Source organism: Scaptodrosophila lebanonensis, unplaced genomic scaffold (assembly GCF_003285725.1).
Source record: "Scaptodrosophila lebanonensis strain 11010-0011.00,11010-0021.00 unplaced genomic scaffold, SlebRS2 tig00000024-arrow-pilon, whole genome shotgun sequence".
NCBI lineage: Eukaryota > Metazoa > Arthropoda > Insecta > Diptera > Drosophilidae > Scaptodrosophila > Scaptodrosophila lebanonensis.
In genome coordinates, this window is record NW_022060538.1 from 1,223,473 (window position 1) to 1,245,246 (window position 21,774).

Consider the following 21,774-nt stretch of genomic DNA (forward strand, 5'->3'; position numbering starts at 1 on the left):
GTTTTCTGACAAAATTCTTATGTCTTAAGACGGACTGTTCTACTTAATCCTGCTTTTCATTTATGTGCCATTTATATGGTCTGCCATACCTATTTTTGGACGTTAAAAAAGCCTAACGGTTTCATGGTGTCCTCTTATTCCTCTGATTCCGTATAGGGCATAAAAAGGCACACACTGTTCAACTCCGAATGCCAAACTTCGGCCATAGCTGTGTTTGATGTGATATTTGCGCACAGACAAGCAGATCAATCGAGATACGAGATATGCCTATTATTGTACAATATGTACATATATTTTCAAAATGCAATTCCGTAGGCTGCGAGATACACTCCCACTCTAAGCGTTTGAGCAACTTGAAATTTGTTGCCTTTCTTGTCGTTTTTTGCAATCAACTTGAAGATCATAGACAGCTGGCAAACATAGTTCTTCTTGTCAGACTGATTGTCTGTCTGATTGTCTGTTTTTAAATAAGACGCATGTATGTATGTACGTCTCTGCGTATAACACGCGCTCCGTATTAGTCACGTATAAGAGGTTTGATTCCAACATAATCGGCATCAATAATTCCATAATTCAAATGGACATTTTGAAATTTGTCTTTGTCTAGTCTTTCTAGATACAAAAAAAAAGAACAAGTGGCATAACTAAAATCGGGTGTCCCAACATTGAAATATTCTGTACATATGTGTTGAATATTTTAAGAAATTATAAAAACTAAAAAGATTAAAAAAAAGTTTGAAAAATTGCGACAGATTTTACCTCATTTGGCATTCGAACTGTGTGTCTCTTGTGTCTGTGCAAAACAGCAGCATCAACAACAATAGCTGCGGGCAGTGATTGGGCAGAGAATACATATATGGCTATAACATTCTTAAAAATCGACCTATAATAATCACGGATTCATAATCACTAACTGGAGGTATTTTCCGAATTGACGTCCCTTAGGAATCCTAAGGTTTGGCAGAGAAGTGACTTTCTTTAGTACCTTAGAGGTGAGATTCCCATGAAAAACTGAACAATTTGATTTTGATTCGGTTCGTTAGCTGATAACACTGTTTCGACCATTTCAGAAAAATTAAAAAAAAATCTTAATACTGTTTAGCGAAACCTCGAATGTGCGAATGTTCATACTACATTCAAACAAATTCGCTTGTGCGTGCGTATTTATGTTTGTATAATTTTGCGCGTTTTCATTTCTGTTTGCCTTTTTTCATTGATAAATATTGATCCTGATTGAATGATGGAAAGCTTAGGCAATGCGCCAACTATACATGTACATAAACGTACTCGTAATAGCAATCCGAGCAAGCGCCGGCCGGCCACAAATTATTAAGACTTCACGTTTTTAAAGTTCATTTGACAGCTGCTCAATCAAATCAAATATTTGGGCTAACTAAACAAACCTTTTTGACATACCCCATGGCTCTTGTTGTTGTTGTTATCTTTTGATGCTGCGCATACATAGTTTTCTATCCATGATTCAGTTGGAGTAGAGAGCAATGTCGCCCATCCAATGAATGTCAGCCCATGCCCCGTGCCCATTCAACTGAAGCGAACGCTCTGTCTGAAGTCTGTCGGATGTCTGAATTCTCGAAATTCGCTAAAAATCAAACTCAATTACGTGTGCTGTCAATCAAAAGGAATCGACGTCGTCCATAGACATGCTCTTACGCATTTTGCTGCGTTCTTCTTCTCTCTGTTCGTATCTCCAAGATACATATTGCCTAAGTGTAGTTTTCATGCCCACATCAATTACTTACACATATACTATAGTTCGTATGTTTCAATGATTTTCGTACTTCAAATATATAGTATACATATATGTATGTATACCCTGTGGTACCAAGCAATAGCCCCTCACAGATTGTCGACCCCGAGCAATGTATTGAATTGGATTTCGTCGGCCGGAGCATAAGGATCTAAGCATCTGAGGTCTATGCCCAGCACATTCCATGCACATTCAGCTATTTGAAAATAAATTAATTGTGTATTGTGTGTACCAACTGCTGGGCAGTACGGGCGTACGGGCGAAGAAATTCACACTTACACGATCCTCCACAATGATTTAAGATCTGCTCTCCGCGTTTCATCGATCGCACCTTTTCCCTGCTGTGCATACTTTTAGTTGGCGAAGTATCGACTCATTGGAATCCTCTCTTTGTTAACAAATCACAAAGCACCGAAGTGTTGAACCCTAGTGGCCATAAGCGGTAGGTGAGCCTTCCAGTACTATAGGGCATGGCGTAGACATAGACATCAGGCAGCACGCGCATAGCAAACAGGCGACCAGACACGGACACAGACTCTTTTCGTACATATAGTACTTATAAACACACACATATGTACATATATGTAGTATACTTTATGTTCATACGCACTACAGATGGCTGCGATGCGATCCCGAGATCTGTTGGATACGATGCCATTATTTGATGTCCGTTGACCCTGACCAACGCCCGCGCAAATATAAGATGATGTGTGTATGTAGCATATATTTTTAGTTTGGCAGCTCAACTGATGCTGCTGATCATCAATACCATAGTATAATATGTATTTATTAGAACAGCCGCCGCAAGTAGCACAGTAATGAAAATGAACTTGAATTAAAATAAAAAACAAAAATAGTACATAAAACCATTAAAACCATTGGGAACAACCATTTTAGACAAACGAAAAGTGCCTGCTGAAAAGAAGCATAATAAAATTATATTACTCTGTGAACTATTTGCCGATCCAAGCCGAACGTTCCGTTGCTACCACTGCCTCAAGGTTGCGCCATCCATTTTACTACTATACTTATCCAACTTTTTTTAGAGCTGGAGACAGACATTAGGCAAAGGACAGCTAATGAAGTGCCAAACGATTCGTTGTTCCGTTTTCAAGTCTAGGCCTAAAAATTAAAAAAAAATATAATACAACTAGTGATGGATTTGAAAGCGAACACATACTGTAAAATAATGTACGAAAAATATGGTCGAATTATGCGACACATTCAAACCACTGACAATTCTCAACACAATTCGAAGCAACCAAAACATACTTGTATATGTGTATGCTCCTTAGATTAATAGGTGATTATCTAAGGATACTATTAGTTCGTGAGCTTTGATAGTTTCTTGACAATTTTATAAAACTTCTATTATCAAGATGTTTACAGTAAATGTATGACTATAAGAGGCTACTAATTTACATTCAGATTCTTTTATATAGATTATTAAATTTACCCTGCTTAGCTCTTAAAAAAAATAGACCAAGCTTGGTTCTTCTAATTCATATGCTTTGTAAGTGCCTTGGGTTCATACAGTCGTACAAGCAAACAGGTGAGCGGGCGATCGAGCCCATGGGTTTACTGATTGTGTAATCAAAATAAAAAGGAGTTCTCCGCCATAAATTGTGCTTGCTTGTGTGCACAAATGAACTCGTCTGTATGGATTTGTAAAACAAAACACTTAAATATGAAAAATGTAACCTTAGGCGCCCCTTGTGTCAAAACCGTTCTTGTTGCCGAACGTTACCAAACGCTTCAATTGAACAGTTTCGTTTGGTGAAACGTTCAATGAATTTATGGTGTACATAAGTACAAAAGCCATAAGTACATATAATATATTTATATACATATATAAATTCGATATGTGCAGCAAAAGAAAATTTATTGTTTTTCTCATTAATTCTTTTCATGATTGCGTTCACCAGCTTTTGTTCATTGATTCTGAAAACGTAATTGAATGCATAACTAAAAAAATAATAAAGCAAAATAAGTATGTACATACATAAATATATATATATATATATATATATATATATACGTAAGTATGTATGTATGAACATACCATTGGCTTATTAGAAGAGCTGCCCACTGGTGACCAGCAACAAATTATTGTAATATTCAACTTGAGCCCGAATTATGTCGATGTTGCACTGCGTCAGCAGAGTTTTTAGCTCGGGCCCCAGCTCCGACCAACCGAAAGCCTTCACCTAAGACCCAGTACTGCCAAAAATCATGCGACAGCTCTCCAATTGCACACATACTTGTACAGGCGCTAAAGCGAAAGCCTCAGCTCCCATACGAGTACATACAAATAAATACGTACCCGTACACTCAGAAAACACTAGCGCAATATTATCGTTCTAAAGTCAAGTAAAAACGGTGTCAGTACAAGTAGTTCGAGAAATTATTTATTAGATAAAACTTACCATTTCTTACTATTTGAAATATAGCTCTCACAGGTCCGCTAATTGCTACCGACCAGCGGAAGTATGTAAGAAAATGAAAAGATCATATTGCTAGTTACATTAACGCATTTCGCGCTTTCTATCCAATATAACTTTCAAAGTACTTTATATTATTATTATAAGTACATTCTACACAATCCAGCTAAACGAGTCGTTGACGACACAGGACTTTTGTCTAGTGATGTTAACTGTGCCATCGCATTCAGATATCAATTAAAAGCTGTCATACTAAATTACAGACGGATTCATCGTTTTCTTTCTTAACGGTCTTTTTATTAGGAAAAGTTAGAAAAGTTAAATATCGAGGAAATAAAAGAAAATTTTGATGCTGGGGGACACTTCTCCATCTCTAAGAGCTGTGAGGTATTGGTCGAACAATGTTTTCATTGATGTATCTGTATCGCCTGAACGCGGAACAAAGTTGCGTGAAGAAGCTAAAACCTAAGGTGCAGGCAATCAAGATTTTATATAATGAAATAGATGTGAACAAAGTGTCGGCCCAATAGGTGCCTCGATTACCAACGGTGGGCAAGACTCCGCAAGAAGTATTAAGTCGTCAGCGTTGTTGAAAGCTAGACACACCATTACATGCCAGAGACAAAACAAATTAGGAGAAATATATTTGCAAGAGTTGACCAGAGGAGAGAAGTTCTGGCAACTTGATTAAATAATATCATTAAATCACCAGTCTTTTTGAGATACTGCTTCAAATTCTTCAACAATTCATACTTTTGATGAAAGGAGTACAGAATGTCCTCAATTCTAGAACTGTTCGTGTCGTTTTTCGCTAAGTGTACATAGTGGCTTGAAAATGGGCTTTTTCCATAGAACTGCACATGGCACTCGAATGCCGTCGATTGCAACACATTTTTTGTTTGGGCTTCAATTGATCCTCGGCTCAGATAGAGGCGCAGGCGCAGAAGCACACACAGATGATGGTGGAGAAGATGAGGCAGCTGCAACGATGCCGGCGACGGCAACTTTGTCTGGGACTGGAACAGCTGCAGCTCAGTGCAGCTCATTTGCGTAGCTTTAGCTGTATTCTGCTTAAAGATACAAAATACAAATGAAGTGTTGTGCGCTGTTGTTGTTGTTGTTTACACCTCAGCATCTATGGGTCGCCTTGAACTATTGGCATTAATTTCGTGTGTGCTGCTCACTTTTAATTACATTATGAAATATTGAATGGTGTGTTGCTTGCATAATGAGCCGGTTGTCTCGTAGTATCTGAGCAAAAGACGCAACTTCCCGTTAGCTGCAAGACTGCCACAGTAGCGCCAGTAAATTGTCATAATGATTTATACACAGGCACAACTTGTAACCATAAATTACTTAATGGGAATTACAAAACTAATTACAAAGCTGCTGTGACAGCTGTTGCAGCAGCACTGCTGCATGCAAGCCGCCAGAAGAACTTATAAATACTTGTACTGCACACATTCTTGTCTACATGCTCGTACTGCCGGTATTCTTGTTTACGAGTACAATAAGCCCAAGACACACTGTCAACCGCAATTGACCTTTTGCCACTGAGAGGAGAACAATGCAGGCACAAAACACTCTGACTTGCCTGGAACAAGCGAACCACCGCAACCGGCGAACCACACGACCACAAATGAATTATTATCTTGTAAATTGTCACGTACCAAGTTATTAATTGATCGCAGATAAACGTTACATTGTTTATGGTGCCCGTACCCGTACACGTACCCCCATATGCAAAACTGGGCAGACAACTGGCAATGGCCAACCCGACCATGTATGTGTGAGTATTAAATTACATTGGCGACGTAGTGGCCGCGACATGTCCAGACACTATCGACTGCCCTGAACGGGGCGCGTGCTAGCCAAAAAATAAATAAATAATAAAAAATTAAAGCTACGAATTCAAATTATACGCTTTATACATTAAAGTTATGAATAATATATATTCTCGACGATACTTTATAATTACTGATTCATTATAATCATGAACATTTGCTTTTTCAACACCTTAAAATTGCACCCAACTAGTAAGCAACTACAACTTTATTATTATTAAGTAGCTCACAGATTAAGGTGTGTTCAGCAGCCAATCGTATAATGAACGAGAAAAACCGCATCGTCAACTTGCAATAAAAATTTTAGCTAAATGTCTCTTTCTGATATTATGAACTTTTTGTTGTAAACACAGACCAGTTGAGCCTCCTGTTCACTGATTAGTTTTATATTTCCGCTTGTGTGGTGATTTGGCCGCCCCCCATGCGGTTTTCATACCAAATTCCTCAGTGATGGCACAGCGAGAATTAAATTTTTTAAATTAAATTAAAATAATTGACCGACCTCCTCTGCGATTCTCTTACCAAGTACCTAATTAATAGCAAAGTAGGGATTAAATTTTGGAACTTCTGATAAATTAAATAAAAACAAGATAGAACGCTACAGTCGAGCAAGCCCGACAGTAAAATAGCCTGTACTCTCCACAAAAAGGAAAAATTAAAAAAAATATTAAAAAAAATTAAATTATTAAAAAAATGAATGAATTAATTAATTAAAATAATTAATTCAATTAAATTAGAATACATGTTTATGTTCAGTTTAAACAGCATACATTTACATCACGTACCTATGCATGTTTATATGCGTGTATGTATGCAGCACAAAGTTGAACAAAAGCAGCAACAACAACAGCTGCGGGCAGCGCTGCCGACAGAGCTGCAGGCAGCGCATGAGCAGCGATTTTACTTATGGCTATAACTTTCTTCAGAATTGACCTATCATGATGAAATTTGGCACATTAGTACTAACTGGATGTACCTACCAAAATTGATTTTAAAATTCCGAGAATTACGGAAGTTATAAGAAAAAATACGATTTGCGGGGGAGTGGGGGGGGTGTATCAGAAAAAATAAACAAACTCGTTCTGCCTAGGGCTTATAGGAACCTTGATACCAATTTTGGTTATCCTAGCTCTTGTACTTACTGAGATCCTTGCGCTCATACAGACAGACGGACAGACGGACATGGCTATATCGACTCGTCTTCTCATCCTGATCAAGAATATATATACTTTGTGGGGTCTGCCGCGCCTCCTTCTGTGTATTACATACATGCGCACAAAACTAGTATAGCCTTTCACCTTTTGGGAACAGGCTATAATAATTGGCCGCGCTACTGCGATTCTCATTCCAAGTACCAAGTAACTTATAGCAAATTCTCATTTCAACCATATCGGCTACACCTCAATAATTGATAAAGCAGCCTTCGAGCTTATTAGTATGTTGGGTTTTCAAATTGTATACACCTAGTCCTCGCTTAAAACGGGGGTTACGTTCCTTGAAAACGTCTTGTTAAGCGAAATCGTTTAACGCGATGCCATGTATTTCCATACAAAATGAGTGGTTACGTTCCTAGACTTCGAAAAATGCCTACACAAATATTTTTTTGTTTAATGTTTAAATTGATTAGTTTCAAAAACATAAAAAGGTTTATTCAAATGGCAAATGTTTTCAAAAGTAAAAAGAGAACAAAATGTATTAAAATAAATTGGAAATTTATTTGGTGGCCTTTATAATCAGAACAGTTTTCGTAATCAACTTTTTTTTATATGGTGGCTCCCCTTCCGTGGCAAAAAAATCAGTAATTTTCGTTTAGTGTTTAGTGGCTTTATAGCAGCACTCCTTATATGGTTTGTTTTCTTTTGCTGCCATTGTAGAAACTTCAATTTGTATAATTCATTACCATTTTATTTCATTCAAGAAGAATTTTAATCTTACTACATATGGGCGCGTCTGAAGAAATAAAGTTTTGCTCACCTTTGCAACTATTTATGTATGGACATACGAGTATGCACTCATTCTTACTCTGATGCCGTAGAAAGTGGGACTTCCCTTTTTCTACACACATTTCATGTGTGGTGATACATACTATACACAAAAATACACATGCAATAATCGACAAAATAAAAAAATCGATTTTGTCAATCGCGTAAGAGCAGGGTTTTTCACCGTGTTAAAAGAGAAAAGGCAGCAATTTTGTAATTGCGTTAGACCGAGAGTTAGCGTTAAGCGAGGGCTAGGTGTATTTCAAAAGCTGTATGTATGGTCACATTGCTGAGTAGCTGATCGGAAAAATCGATTATTAACCAAGAAATTAGAAAATCAAATATACCACATGCTACATAGTATGTATTACTTCAACACATAAGCTCTGGTCACATTGCCGCGAAAGCCTGTACTCCTAGGAACTCTGGACACTATCCAACACTAATATAGTCTCTAGTCGCAACGATCTGAGAAATTTCAAACAATCAATCAAAAAATCCGCCCCTGGTGTTTTTTTTAACAATTGCCGTTGTTAATAATGAGCGACTCCGAGCCAATACGTTCCCATGGCAGCAGTGCTTACAACAAAAGCAATCGGGCAGCGAAACGAAAACAGGAGAAAGCCAATGAGGAATCAGGTGGCCAATTTCCTAAGGATATGGATGGAAAAATCACGGCCAGCTACTTTAGTTTATGCATCGCGGGGCAGATAGTGTCTGCCACCTTTCCGCTGGGACCAGATACGGAGTTTGTCTTTTGTCGCTACGAGTTGGTTGCCGGACCAGACTGGTTGCTGTGCTCGGGTCCGCAGCACGGACTCACACAAATGGCCACAAACAAAGGCGGCAACTTCAATGACAAAATTATATTCAACATGCCCATTGAGGCGACATACAAGAGCACGAGTCCTTTTGGCTGTGAGTTCGGAGAAAGGAAGAGAAGCCTCAGAACTATGTAAATAGGTTTTACTTACAGGGCCGCAGCTGCTGGTCAGCGTGTTTGGTTGCAATGGTCATGGTCGAGAGCGCCTACTTGGCTATGCCAGGGTCCACCTACCCCTCTTTGGTAGTCAATGTGACCAGAGCTCGCAACCCATGCTCAATGCGCCCATCTTGAAGCCCAAATGCCCTAACATAATCGCCGACTTGACCAGTTGGATGATGAGACGAGAGCCCGAACTCCGCGATGCCAAAGTACTGCTGGACACCATGAAGTGTAAAGGTAATAATTAATATCAATTGTTTCGAGGACACACAACTAATTTATTAATTACATATCCATTGATAGGTCTGTCCATGGAATCTTACGGCACATTGGAGTTACAACTGTCTACCATAATGAGAGGAGCGCAGAAGCTTGGCTATAATTGGCACGTTTGAGCGCTTCTTCCGCATTTCGACATCCGTCCTGCCATGTGCAGCTAGTCTTAGCGTCTTTAAATAAAGCAAAAAACCTGCAAATGCCACCTCTTGAGTGAAAGTCAAACAATATCACTAGTGTTGTCATCTTAACCTTTTCTCTGATACTATATGTATATCTGCTTTTTCAGTTGAAAAGGCTGGCTTATATTTAACTATAATCTTAATATAAATCAAATTAATATAATTAACTAACAAGAGAACAACAACAGGAGTTTGAGTTGGCGGTGGACTTAGACCATCCTAATTGCTCAATGAGCCGCTTTATGCACAGGTCAAAATTATTTAATTGATAAAAGAGAGACCAAAGAATAAAAAAAATAGTTAATTGAAAGAGCTTGGCAATTAATTTCAGCATATTCGTATATTCCTAGCCTTAGAACCACCTCTAACTGTAATGCACTAATTATCTCAAAGCTCGAATGATTTCTATATATAAAATATCTCATGCAAGAATATTTCGCGAAAAATTGACCAGTGTCGTTAGTTTCTTAAACAAACTTGTGCTTACAAGATTTGAACTTTATTTTGAATTTGTTTTAAAAATGTAATTATAAAGAGTCAAATCTCTACAAATTTAAAAAACATAAATACTTGTACAAATATGTTGGAATTTAAGTTTGAAAACTTCGTCAACTTTACTCAAATTTGCTTACCTTCTTGTAAATTATATCCGATTAAACAATTCGCCTCTTCGCAGCGTAACAAAATAATTCCATTGGTATGATTTTCTAGCAAACCAACTTACCAAACATTTAGAATTGCTTTCTTTCATGCATATAGTGGTATGGATCGAAAAAAACGCATAAATTACAATAATCTCTAAAAACTCATTAGTGAATTATTTAAAAATAGCTCGAGCAATCATTTAAATGCTCAATAATGCGGCTAAGCTTGAGAAGGACTAAATGCACTCCTACTTAATTATGTTAACGTCAATGCCTCAATAATATTTTGATTGAGATATTTTACTCAAAAAATTGGCACCACTGGTCTCCAATGTGGCAGCCAAGCGTTTGTCTTAATCTAATTGTAAACAGACGTCGCCTACTGCTCAGATTACGGGGTATGGAGGCGGGTGGCTTGCCGCTTCTTTAAACTTGACCTTGTCTGTGCTGAATCGACGCTCCGACGACGTTAATCCGCGCGTACAAATCGTGGCAATTGAGAAAGAGACAATACGGTGAATTGGGCAAGCGCCAACTAATTGGATTAGGGCAATTAGTCTAAGACAAGTTAGTAAGTGCCACTTACTGCCTGCACATATAAAGGCCCGGGTTGGTATAGCGCAAGGCATTCGCCTGAAGACGTGCGACCAAGAAACCGAACCGCGACCTTCGAAGTAACGCCGAACAGGAGATTGCAACAAACCTACTATGGGCAGGAGCACATAGGGTCCAACAAACACAGCAACTGCAGCAACAGATAGCCATAGAACCAAAACCAATTGAGTCCAGTGATCCCAACGCCACGTTCCGCTCCCATTTGTCCAGCCGTAAACACAGACATGGCCAGTTTACAAGCGCCGATGTATGCGCATATGCGCAGTGGTCAGAACATCAGTCTGGCGGAGAGTGTGCCCCCAGAGATAATGCACATGATCGATCCATACTGGTACCAATGGCCCCCCATGGAACCCATGTGGTTCGGCATCATTGGTTTCGTAATCACAGTGCTTGGTATAATGTCGTTGTCCGGCAACTTCATCGTTATGTACATCTTTACCTCATCGAAGGCATTGCGCACGCCATCCAACATGTTTGTTGTGAATCTGGTAAGAAGCTTTCATCATATTTTTACTATTCCATTGGCATACCTAGGATTACGATCTCTTTCAAACAGTTATGAAGGGTTTTGAATGCATTTAATGTCAGACTTAAAAAAGTGTACTTTGGTAAGACAAATGGAACAAGACATTAATTTAAGATCTTTCTCAATATAACTTATACGATCTAAAGCAACTGCAAATTCGAATAGAATTTAAAGCATTTCAGATTCTGAAAAATGTTAGCATTCACGTTTGTGGAAGTAAACAAAAAAACGTTTTCAGATAAAATAAACTATGGTTCCTAAATTTTTAGTACATTTCGATTTATTTATAAATAGCTTTATTGTTTTTATGAATATTTTTTTAAAAAAAGTCTTTAACTTATTGGAATATTGTAAGAAAGATAATTTAAAATTATTCTCTTCGAATTTGATTGTCTTTTCTCGTTTATACTTATTTTTTAATTATAAAAACTAATTCTTATTATAATTTTCAAGTAAGTAAATCGTTCTCGAAAGATTTCGACACATTTCAACTCAATTTTGAAAATGACAGCTCTGGTATCCTCAGGCGTTAAAATTTGGTTTTTGTTATAATAAGTGACTAAGGTTCAGAACACCGTTCGAAGCTAGGAACATAACGAATACTCCTATTCAATAATTTCATTAAAACTTCAGGCCTTCTCTGACTTCTGCATGATGTTTACGATGTTTCCGCCGGTTGTGCTCAATGGCTTCTATGGCACCTGGATCATGGGCCCATTCATGTGCGAGCTGTACGGTTTGTTCGGTTCGCTCTTTGGCTGTGTCTCCATTTGGTCAATGACGCTGATTGCCTACGATCGGTACTGCGTCATTGTTAAGGGTATGGCGCGCAAGCCGCTAACAGTAACTTCGGCTGTGGTACGCCTGCTCATCGTGTGGCTCATCTGCGGCATTTGGGCGCTACTGCCGCTCTTTGGTTGGAATCGTTATGTACCGGAGGGCAACATGACCGCTTGCGGCACAGACTACTTTGCCAAGGACTGGTGGAACCGTTCGTATATCATCGTCTACTCGATGTGGGTGTACTTTACGCCGCTGCTGACCATAATTTTCTCCTACTACCACATCATGAAGGTGAGCTGATTAGTCAAGATCTACACTTTGTACACTCCTCTCCTTCCCTGCCACACAGGCGGTCGCAGCTCATGAGAAAGCCATGCGAGAGCAGGCCAAGAAGATGAATGTGGCATCGTTGCGCAACAGCGAGGCGGACAAGAGCAAGGCCATAGAAATCAAGTTGGCCAAGGTGGCGCTAACCACCATTGCACTGTGGTTCTTCGCCTGGACACCCTATACCATTATTAACTATTCGGGCATATTCGAGTCCATGCACTTGTCGCCATTGAGCACCATTTGCGGTTCGGTGTTCGCTAAAGCGAATGCGGTGTGTAATCCCATTGTGTATGGCCTGAGCCATCCCAGATACAAGTTGGTGCTCAAGGAAAAGATGCCATGTCTGGCCTGCGGCAAGGAGGAACCTGTCACAGACTCCAGAACCATGGCCACCACAGAAATCAGCGAATCAGCTGCCTAAATATTATCTTATACACAGCGACTGCAGCAGACAACAAAACAGCAACAAAAAAAAACAAAAAAAAAACGACGACTTTAAAGGAACTGAGAGCTTTACAGACATATCCAAATCTACATATATATGAGTTTCTTTTTCTAAGCTAATTACAATGCTTCGTATTAGTGACGTCTGGCGCCAACGTCAACTGCGTGGCACTTGGCCAAAAACTTTTTGCATACAAAGAAAAATCAAAAAAAAAAAAAAAAACAGCTTAAAAAAATTGTAAGACAAGAAGAAAAACTGCAATTGATATAAAATCAAACAACAAATGTGTTTTTCTTTTTCAACTAGAAATAAAATATAACTATTTCACAAAGTCTGCCTTCTATATGAAACTAATTCATCAATACGATTTTGAAAATCAATTCCTCCTACATTTTTTTTTATTACATTTACATTTATTGGGTAAAACAGTACAAAGACTTCGCGAAGGATGAATATGTTCTGCTTTATCAAGCATGTTGCCCCAAGGAAATTCTTGCATTTATTTTTGATTTATAAAAACAACAACAAATTAACATTTCAAACATTTTCGTTATTTGGGAGGATCAATTGCATGTCGTGGATCTCATGTATGTGTGTGTACGGGGTATGTGTTTGGTGAGTTCTTTTAACCGTAGTACGTTTCTAAGCCGACGTCTATGATGGTGCCATTGCGATGCCTCTCCTCGGCGCTTCTTAACTCGTTTTGCGTAAAGAGCGCACGGCCCTGCAACAATATGAAGTCAATAAGTCGCCGATTGGAGCTTAATTGAAGCGCAGCATCAGGATCGGTACGCTTCCGAAGATAGTTGAAGCAACAGGTGCTGGTTGAAATGAAAATTAATTGAAAACGGAAAACTTTACGAATGAAGACGCAACTTACCGAAAGTGCTTGGTACCGCAAGCACTAGCGCACTCCTTGCCACAGGAATCACATGGTATGGCATTTGAGTTAAGGAAAAACATGACGCACAGGCCTGCAAAATAACAGAAATAAACTAATAAATCAACGAAAGAAACGGAAAGTATTTCTTACATAGTACAATAATATGAAAATGCATTTGCGAATGCATTTCAATGGCCCGGTTCGGTGGATTAAGGTATTCAGAAATTTGCGAAACTCATAGGAGCTGCCGTGATTTAGACAGAGTCGTCCTGCAGCATCAACTAAAAGAAGAAGGCTCTGTGGTCCGCCGCTTATATATGCCCAAGATGCTCACGCACACCTACACAACCATTGACCAAAACTGCAAAATTCAAAGAAGTCACTGAAGCATACTCTGAGCCAACGACCAAAGAGATTCATTCGAGTATGTGGACATGCATTGCATAATAAATTATCTCTTACACACGCACAATTGCAGCTTGCGCAACAATTTTGTGTAGCATACTTAAGGGGTGCGCTGTGGTCCAGCCGTGGAAGGCGTATCACATGAAGACTTTTCATGTCTTGCAATCAAAACAGTTCGTCAACAGGTTATAAAAGTTTTGAACAGCTTTGCTGTGACAAGCTGTGCATAAATAAATTAATTGAAATGAAGATGCAAAATGACCATGTGTTCAGCGGTCAACAACGAATGGAATCTGTGAAAATATTATATTGTAGTTTGTTCTTACTTAAAAAAAATATAATATATTTTTAAACTTGTTATTAGACAAATCTCAAATCAGCCCAACTTTATTAGAAATAAATAAAAAAAGCATTCTTATATTGTAATCTGTGTTTAAGAGCGGTTAGTTATTTATAGTAAAATAATAACTGAATAAATTAACGTTAAGAAAATTGCATAGATTAGCAGTCCGTTTATCTACCAAATAGGTGGCAGCCTGCACATACCATTTTTAAACTAAGTGGCACCACGCACTCGTGTAATGGCCCCAAATGAACAGCTGTTGCTGCTCATCCAGTGCAAAACGCATTCACTACATTTGAATAGAGAATATTAGTTACATTTTAAGATAAAACAATTAGAATCAACGATGTGGGATCTACCACGCCTGAGTGCATCGCTACGCGCAAATACTGACCTTGAATTAAGAAGCCAACGCATCTGTAGACTACGCAATGAGCATTGCCGAATTTCCACGACAGCAGAAACGTATGAGTAAGTTGTATTTCACCACTGCGGTGCAATTTTTATCTATATGCCGATAATAAGCATCCCCCTGCCACCCACAGCACGAAAAAGGCGCATACGAAAAGCGAACAAAGCATTTCACAGCTTCTGGCGCAGTTTCCGCGAGACAAGCAACCGGCAGCTAAGGTGCAGCTACAAAAACTGCGCAATCTCGTGCATGAATGCATGGGCTACGAGGAGCACCCACAGGTGGTTGAACACGCATCTCTCTATTTGTTTTGGCTGCTGCTCGATCAGCGGGTCATGCTGGTGTCCACCACAAACCGGCTTCAGAGCGTTTTTGGCAATGTGTTCGATAAGAAGCGCACCGAAATACACGAATGTGTGCTGTCCTTGAGGGACACTCTAGAGGATTTTGAATGCGCAGCGCTCAAACGTTGGCAGCAAACACAAAGCAAAGAGAATGAAGCAACTCAACGCCCGTTATGGGGCGAAGATGTGCACGTGATCTGCCGTCATGCCGAATGGATGGATACTGGTCTACTAACCAATCTTTCTCCGGATGTTTTGCTAAAGAATCGCACTGTCAAAAAATTCTCCATGAAGTACAAAGAGCAGCAGAACGCGATAGCTCCACTCGCGGACACCAAACTTAGTGCTGAGCTAAACGCACTACTAGGAATAGCTGAAAAAGTGGGCGATGAGCATTTACTTAATCGCGTCGGCGACATGCTCAGCTCTAAGCGCAGCAGCGATGATCTGCAGAATGAGCTCATGGAGCTGCTCGGCTTTGAGCACTTTGAATTGGTCGGTCAGCTGCTGCAAGAGCGTAGAAATATGGTCAAGCAACTGGAAAATTGTGTGACCCGTACGCGTCGAGTTAAGGAAGTTAAACAAAAGCGTCTCAATGCGAGGTCAGAAGCTGGTGCTGCCAATGAGAAGCGACCTACTGTTGCCAGCGCTGTGGTGGTGCAATCAGAACAAGAGAAACAGCTTGGCAAGTTGCAAAGACGCGAAGAGAAAAAACTGCAGCGAGTTATGAAAAGCATTAAAGACGATGAACAAGATGACGGATGTGCGGTGGCGGTGTCAGCGGCAAAGCTACGATTGCAACATCAGCGGAACTTGCTCGAGGCGGCACAGCGAGAACCGTTACTTCACACCACCAAATCTATCAAATCGGAGTATCAGCAACAAAGACAAAATGTCCACTACACCGTACATTATCCGTATGTCTTTGATAGCCAAATGAATGCTAAGCAGCATGCCGGCTTCATTGGTGGCAGTCGCATTACGCTACCAGAAAATTCACATCGCGTGGACAACAAACAGTGGGAAGAGGTGAAAATACCGGCCAACGACCCTCCTCCACTAGCCGTAGGTCATAAGCGTGTTCAAATATCCGAACTGGACGACGTGGGTCGTTTGGCTTTCGCAAACTGTAAGGAACTTAATCGAATACAGTCTGTTGTTTATCCTGTTGCCTACCACAGCAATGAGAATATGCTGGTCTGTGCGCCAACAGGTGCCGGTAAAACGAATGTGGCAATGCTAGCAGTGGTGCATGCCATACGCTCGCATCTAGAGAACGGCGTTATCAATCGTGATGAATTCAAAATAGTATATATAGCGCCCATGAAGGCCCTCGCTGCGGAAATGGTGGACAATTTTTCAAAACGTCTTAAATCGCTGAACATTGTCGTTCGTGAACTGACGGGTGACATGCAGCTGACGAAGGCAGAGATGACAGCAACTCAAATATTAGTAACCACACCAGAAAAATGGGATGTGGTTACCAGAAAAGGTGAGTAAAAAATCTGTCGTTTTTATTGACAATCTTTCTATAAATATCGCGTGTTGCAGGCAGCGGAGATGTAGCTTTAATCAATTTGGTAAAGCTGCTCATCATCGACGAAGTGCATTTGCTTCATGGGGAACGTGGGCCAGTGGTTGAAGCTTTGGTCGCACGCACACTACGTCTTGTGGAGTCCTCACAATCTATGATACGCATTGTAGGTCTGTCCGCCACATTGCCCAATTACATAGATGTAGCGCAGTTTTTACGTGTTAATCCCATGAAGGGGCTATTCTACTTCGACTCACGCTTCAGACCCGTACCGCTTGATACTAACTTCATTGGCATTAAGTCGGTGAAACCGTTGCAACAGATCACAGATATGGATCAGTGCTGCTACCAAAAGTGTGTTGAGATGGTACAACAGGGTCACCAAGTGATGGTCTTTGTGCATGCCCGAAACGCCACTGTGCGCACGGCGAACATGTTGCGGGAGCTATCACAGCAGAACAACACAAGCGCGCTCTTCCTGCCCTCCGATTCGAATGCTTTTGGTCTTGCCTGCCGCTCCATACAAAAGAGCCGGAATAAACAGCTTGTGGATCTTTTCTCTTGCGGCTTGGCCATGCATCACGCAGGTATGCTGCGTGCCGATCGTCAAATGGTTGAGAAATACTTTGTCGAAGGGCACATCACAGTCCTGGTGTGCACTGCCACACTGGCCTGGGGCGTGAACCTGCCCGCCCATGCAGTCATAATACGCGGCACAGACATTTACGATTCAAAGCACGGCACTTTTGTGGATCTTGGCATCCTGGATGTACTACAGATCTTCGGGCGCGCCGGCAGGCCCCAGTTCGACAAGAGTGGTGTGGGAACCATTATAACCACCTATGATAAACTGAATCATTACCTCTCACTGCTCACCAATCAGTTCCCGATTGAATCGAATTTTGTTCAGTGTCTGGCCGATAATTTAAATGCCGAAATTGGACTGGGTACTATTTCAAATGTGGAGGAGGCCATTGAGTGGCTAAGCTATACATATCTGTTCGTGCGCATGCGTAAGAACCCGCTTGTCTATGGAATTGAGTATGCAGAGCTGCAGAAGGATCCGATGTTGGAAGCGCGACGACGGTCCCTCATCATGTCCGCATCGATGAGTTTGGACAAGGCGCGCATGATGAGGTTTAATCAACGCACAATGGACATGAACATCACAGATTTGGGTCGTACTGCCTCGCATTTCTACATCAAATATGATACCGTTGAGATTTTCAATGAGCTAATGAAGCCGTTCATGAACGAGGCTGAGATCCTGGCCATGATTTCGCAAGCTCAGGAATTCCAACAGCTTAAAGTACGGGACGATGAACTGGAGGAGTTGGATGATCTGCGCCGTAGCTACTGCAAACTAAAGGCATTCGGTGGCAGTGAGAATGTTTGCGGCAAGGTAAGCCATTCTCAAAAAATATGTAATGAAGGCTCTCTCAGATTAACCACCATCCTTATTTTGATTTCTTTGCAGGTTAACATACTCATACAGACATATCTTTCGAATGGGTATGTCAAATCCTTCTCGCTCTCCTCAGACATGTCCTACATCACACAGAACGTTGGTCGTATTGCATGCGCCCTCTTCTCAATTGTTCTGCGTAACAACAACGCCATTCTGGCAGGCCGAATGCTACAGATGTGCATAATGTTTCAGCGCAAGCAATGGGATTGTGACAGCCACATGCGGCAATTTCCAACTATCAACGCCGAGACCATAGACAAGCTGGAACGGCGTGGTCTAAGCGTTTATCGATTGCGCGAAATGGAGCAGCGCGAGTTGAAGGAATGGCTACGGAGCGATCGCTACGCCGAGCAAGTGATACGATCGGCGCGCGAGCTGCCAATGCTTGATGTGGAGGCCAACCTGCAGCCCATCACTCGCACCGTGCTGCGCATTAAGGTGGAAATTTGGGCCAACTTCAATTGGAACGATCGTGTGCACGGCAAGACCAGTCAAAGTTTCTGGCTGTGGATTGAGGATCCGGAGTCTAATTACATTTACCACTCGGAGCTGTTTCAAGTCACACGAAAGGTAGTCTTAAGCGGGCAATCGCAGCACCTGGTGATGACCATTCCGCTGAAGGAGCCGCTGCCGCCACAATATTACATACGCGTTAGCAGCGATTCCTGGCTGGGAAGCCCAACATGTGTGCCGCTTTCATTTCAACATCTGGTGCTGCCGGAACATCATCCGCCGCTGACGGAATTGCTGCCCTTGCGTCCTTTGCCCGTCAGTTGCCTGAATAATGCACTGTACGAGTCGCTCTACAAATTTACGCACTTCAATCCAATCCAGACACAAATCTTTCACTGTCTTTATCATACGGACAACAATGTGCTGCTCGGTGCACCCACAGGCTCCGGCAAAACGATTGTCGCTGAAATTGCGATCTTTCGGATGTTGAATCTGAACCCTAAGTCTAAAATAGTGTACATTGCACCGTTAAAAGCGCTAGTCAAGGAACGCATTGGTGATTGGAAACAACGATTTGAGAACTCATCGCTGGGCGTAAAAGTAGTGGAGCTCACAGGTGATGTGACGCCGGATATTCAGGCCATACGGCAGTCGCAGGTGATTGTAACCACGCCAGAGAAATGGGACGGCATCAGTCGATCTTGGCAAACGCGCGAGTATGTGCAGGATGTATCTTTAATAGTCATCGACGAAATCCATCTGCTTGGTGAGGATCGTGGACCTGTTATTGAAGTTATTGTGTCCCGGACAAACTTCATTACCTCGCACACTGGTCGATCTATTCGAATTGTTGGTTTGTCGACGGCCCTGGCGAATGCGCAAGATCTGGCCAATTGGCTGGGCATCACCAAAATGGGACTGTACAACTTCAAGCCTTCCGTGCGACCCGTGCCGCTGCAGGTGCACATCAATGGCTTTCCCGGCAAGCATTATTGTCCGCGCATGGCTACAATGAATCGTCCAACATTTCAGGCGATACGCACCTACTCGCCATGTGAGCCTACCATTGTGTTTGTCTCCTCGCGTCGTCAGACACGTCTCACAGCCCTCGATATCATCACCTATGTAGCTGGCGATGAAAACCCAAAGCAATTCCTGCACATAGCCGAGAATGAAATGGAACTTATATTACAGAACATACGCGATCAGAACCTTAAGTTTTGTCTCGCATTCGGGATTGGTCTGCATCATGCTGGTCTGCAGGAACCGGATCGCAAATGTGTTGAGGAGCTGTTCCTCAATCGTAAAATTCAAGTTCTCGTGGCCACAGCCACCTTAGCCTGGGGTGTTAATCTTCCAGCACATTTGGTCGTCATCAAGGGCACAGAGTATTTTGACGGCAAGGTGAAGAAGTATGTGGACATGCCCATCACAGATGTGCTGCAGATGATGGGACGCGCCGGTCGCCCACAGTTCGACAATGAAGGCGTGGCCGTCGTTCTGGTGCACGATGTGAAGAAGAATTTCTATAAAAAGTTCCTGTACGATCCATTCCCAGTGGAATCCAGTTTACTGGGCGTTCTGCCAGAACATATAAATGCCGAAATTGTCGCCGGCACAGTCCAAACTAAACAGGCGGCCCTGGACTATCTTACTTGGACGTATTTCTTTCGCCGTCTGCTGCGCAATCCCACATATTATCAGCTGGATGGCATTGAGCCTGAGGATGTGAATAAGTTCATGTCAGGTCTGGTGGAGCGCGTAGTTTACGAACTGATGGGGGCAGCTTGCGTGGTGGAACGTGAGGGTTTTCTGGTTCCCACTTTCCTGGGGCGTATCTCTTCATTCTACTACCTATCCTACCGTACAATGCAGCATTTTCTCGAAGACTTGCAGGGGGGAATGGGCACAAAGGATGTGCTGTTAGCCATTACCGATTCGTATGAATTCGATCAACAGCCTGTGCGCCACAACGAGGACAAATACAATGAGTAAGTTTGGACCTTAAATCACGGTAATCAGTTGACAAAATGATTCTACTCCGCAGGCAAATGGCGGAAAAGAGTCGTTATCGACCGCCCTCGGCTAGCTGGGACTCCCCGTATACAAAGACATTCCTGCTGCTACAGGCACACTTTGCGCGACAATCTCTTCCCAACTCCGATTACCTTACCGATACCAAATCTGCTTTGGACAATGCCACGCGCGTTATGCAAGCCATGGTGGATTACACTGCTGAGCGGGGTTGGCTCTCCACGACGCTGGTGGTGCAACATCTGATGCAATGCATTATACAGGCGCGCTGGTTCGACGAATGCGAGTTCCTTACACTACCCAACGTCAGCGAGGCAAATGTCGACGCGTTCTTTAAAGTCCAACACGATCAGGACTATTTGACGCTACCGGTTCTGAAGGATATTTGCCGTAAAGACTACGAAGTGCTTGCGCAACCGCTACGGGATGCATTTGAAGAGCATGAAATCGAGCATATTTACCGAGTACGCTAAAAACTCATTCAGATATTGTGTCCATGGTTTAAGAATACTTTTTGTTCTAGGTTCTTCAAGATCTGCCCGAAATTGCTGTGCAATTTTCAGTGGAGGGTCGTTTTTTGGAGGATGAATACGCAAAACGCAGCTTGCCACTTACTCCTGGTTCCGATACGTGGACACAATTGCATGCCAATGAAGACTACGTGCTCAATATTGATCTGCAGCGCTTAAATACCGCACGTCGACCAATTGGACATTATCCCATATATTGCCCCAAATATCCGAAGCCTAAAAACGAGGCTTGGTTCCTAACACTTGGATCGCAAGCCAACGATGAGCTGCTAGCCATGAAACGCGTCAGTTTGCGCAGCACACGCTCCTCCAATCGAATTTCTTTTCAAGCCACACCTCGTCGAGGTCGCCTGCTGCTAACATTGTATCTAATGTCGGACTGCTTGATAGGCTTCGATCAGCAGTACGACCTACAATTTGAGATTATTGATGCAAAGGCGTAGTATTTATAATTATAATAACTATAATTCAAATTTTTGAATAATTTATATGCATAAACACAACTGTGAATAAGCTGACCTTCTATACTTTGTGATCCTAAACG

General features: G+C 41.7%; 4 protein-coding genes across 4 annotated transcripts; 3 read left to right on the top strand and 1 right to left on the bottom strand.

Moving 5' to 3' along the window:
• The first annotated feature begins 8,679 nt into the window (after window positions 1-8,679).
• On the top strand, window positions 8,680-9,496 carry LOC115621791 (B9 domain-containing protein 1). Its single transcript, XM_030515562.1, has 3 exons — window positions 8,680-8,953; window positions 9,012-9,257; window positions 9,324-9,496. Exons 1-3 carry the CDS (start codon window positions 8,695-8,697, stop codon window positions 9,413-9,415), a joined length of 597 nt encoding a protein of 198 aa, XP_030371422.1. The 5' UTR covers window positions 8,680-8,694; the 3' UTR covers window positions 9,416-9,496.
• Window positions 9,497-10,769: 1,273 nt separating this feature from the next.
• LOC115621790 (opsin Rh6) lies at window positions 10,770-13,056 on the top strand. The gene is made up of 3 exons (XM_030515561.1): window positions 10,770-11,228; window positions 11,900-12,340; window positions 12,399-13,056. The coding sequence occupies exons 1-3, from the start codon at window positions 10,962-10,964 to the stop codon at window positions 12,798-12,800; spliced, it is 1,110 nt and encodes a 369-aa protein (XP_030371421.1). The 5' UTR covers window positions 10,770-10,961; the 3' UTR covers window positions 12,801-13,056.
• Window positions 13,057-13,277: 221 nt separating this feature from the next.
• LOC115621792 (trissin) lies at window positions 13,278-13,976 on the bottom strand. Its single transcript, XM_030515563.1, has 3 exons — window positions 13,858-13,976; window positions 13,705-13,798; window positions 13,278-13,645 (listed from the first exon to the last, which is right to left on the bottom strand). Exons 1-3 carry the CDS (start codon window positions 13,892-13,894, stop codon window positions 13,450-13,452), a joined length of 327 nt encoding a protein of 108 aa, XP_030371423.1. The 5' UTR covers window positions 13,895-13,976; the 3' UTR covers window positions 13,278-13,449.
• A 788-nt stretch (window positions 13,977-14,764) lies between these two features.
• LOC115621789 (activating signal cointegrator 1 complex subunit 3) lies at window positions 14,765-21,743 on the top strand. Its single transcript, XM_030515560.1, has 6 exons — window positions 14,765-14,926; window positions 15,001-16,703; window positions 16,763-18,147; window positions 18,223-20,657; window positions 20,714-21,164; window positions 21,224-21,743. Exons 1-6 carry the CDS (start codon window positions 14,802-14,804, stop codon window positions 21,671-21,673), a joined length of 6,549 nt encoding a protein of 2,182 aa, XP_030371420.1. The 5' UTR covers window positions 14,765-14,801; the 3' UTR covers window positions 21,674-21,743.
• The last annotated feature ends 31 nt before the right edge of the window (window positions 21,744-21,774 follow it).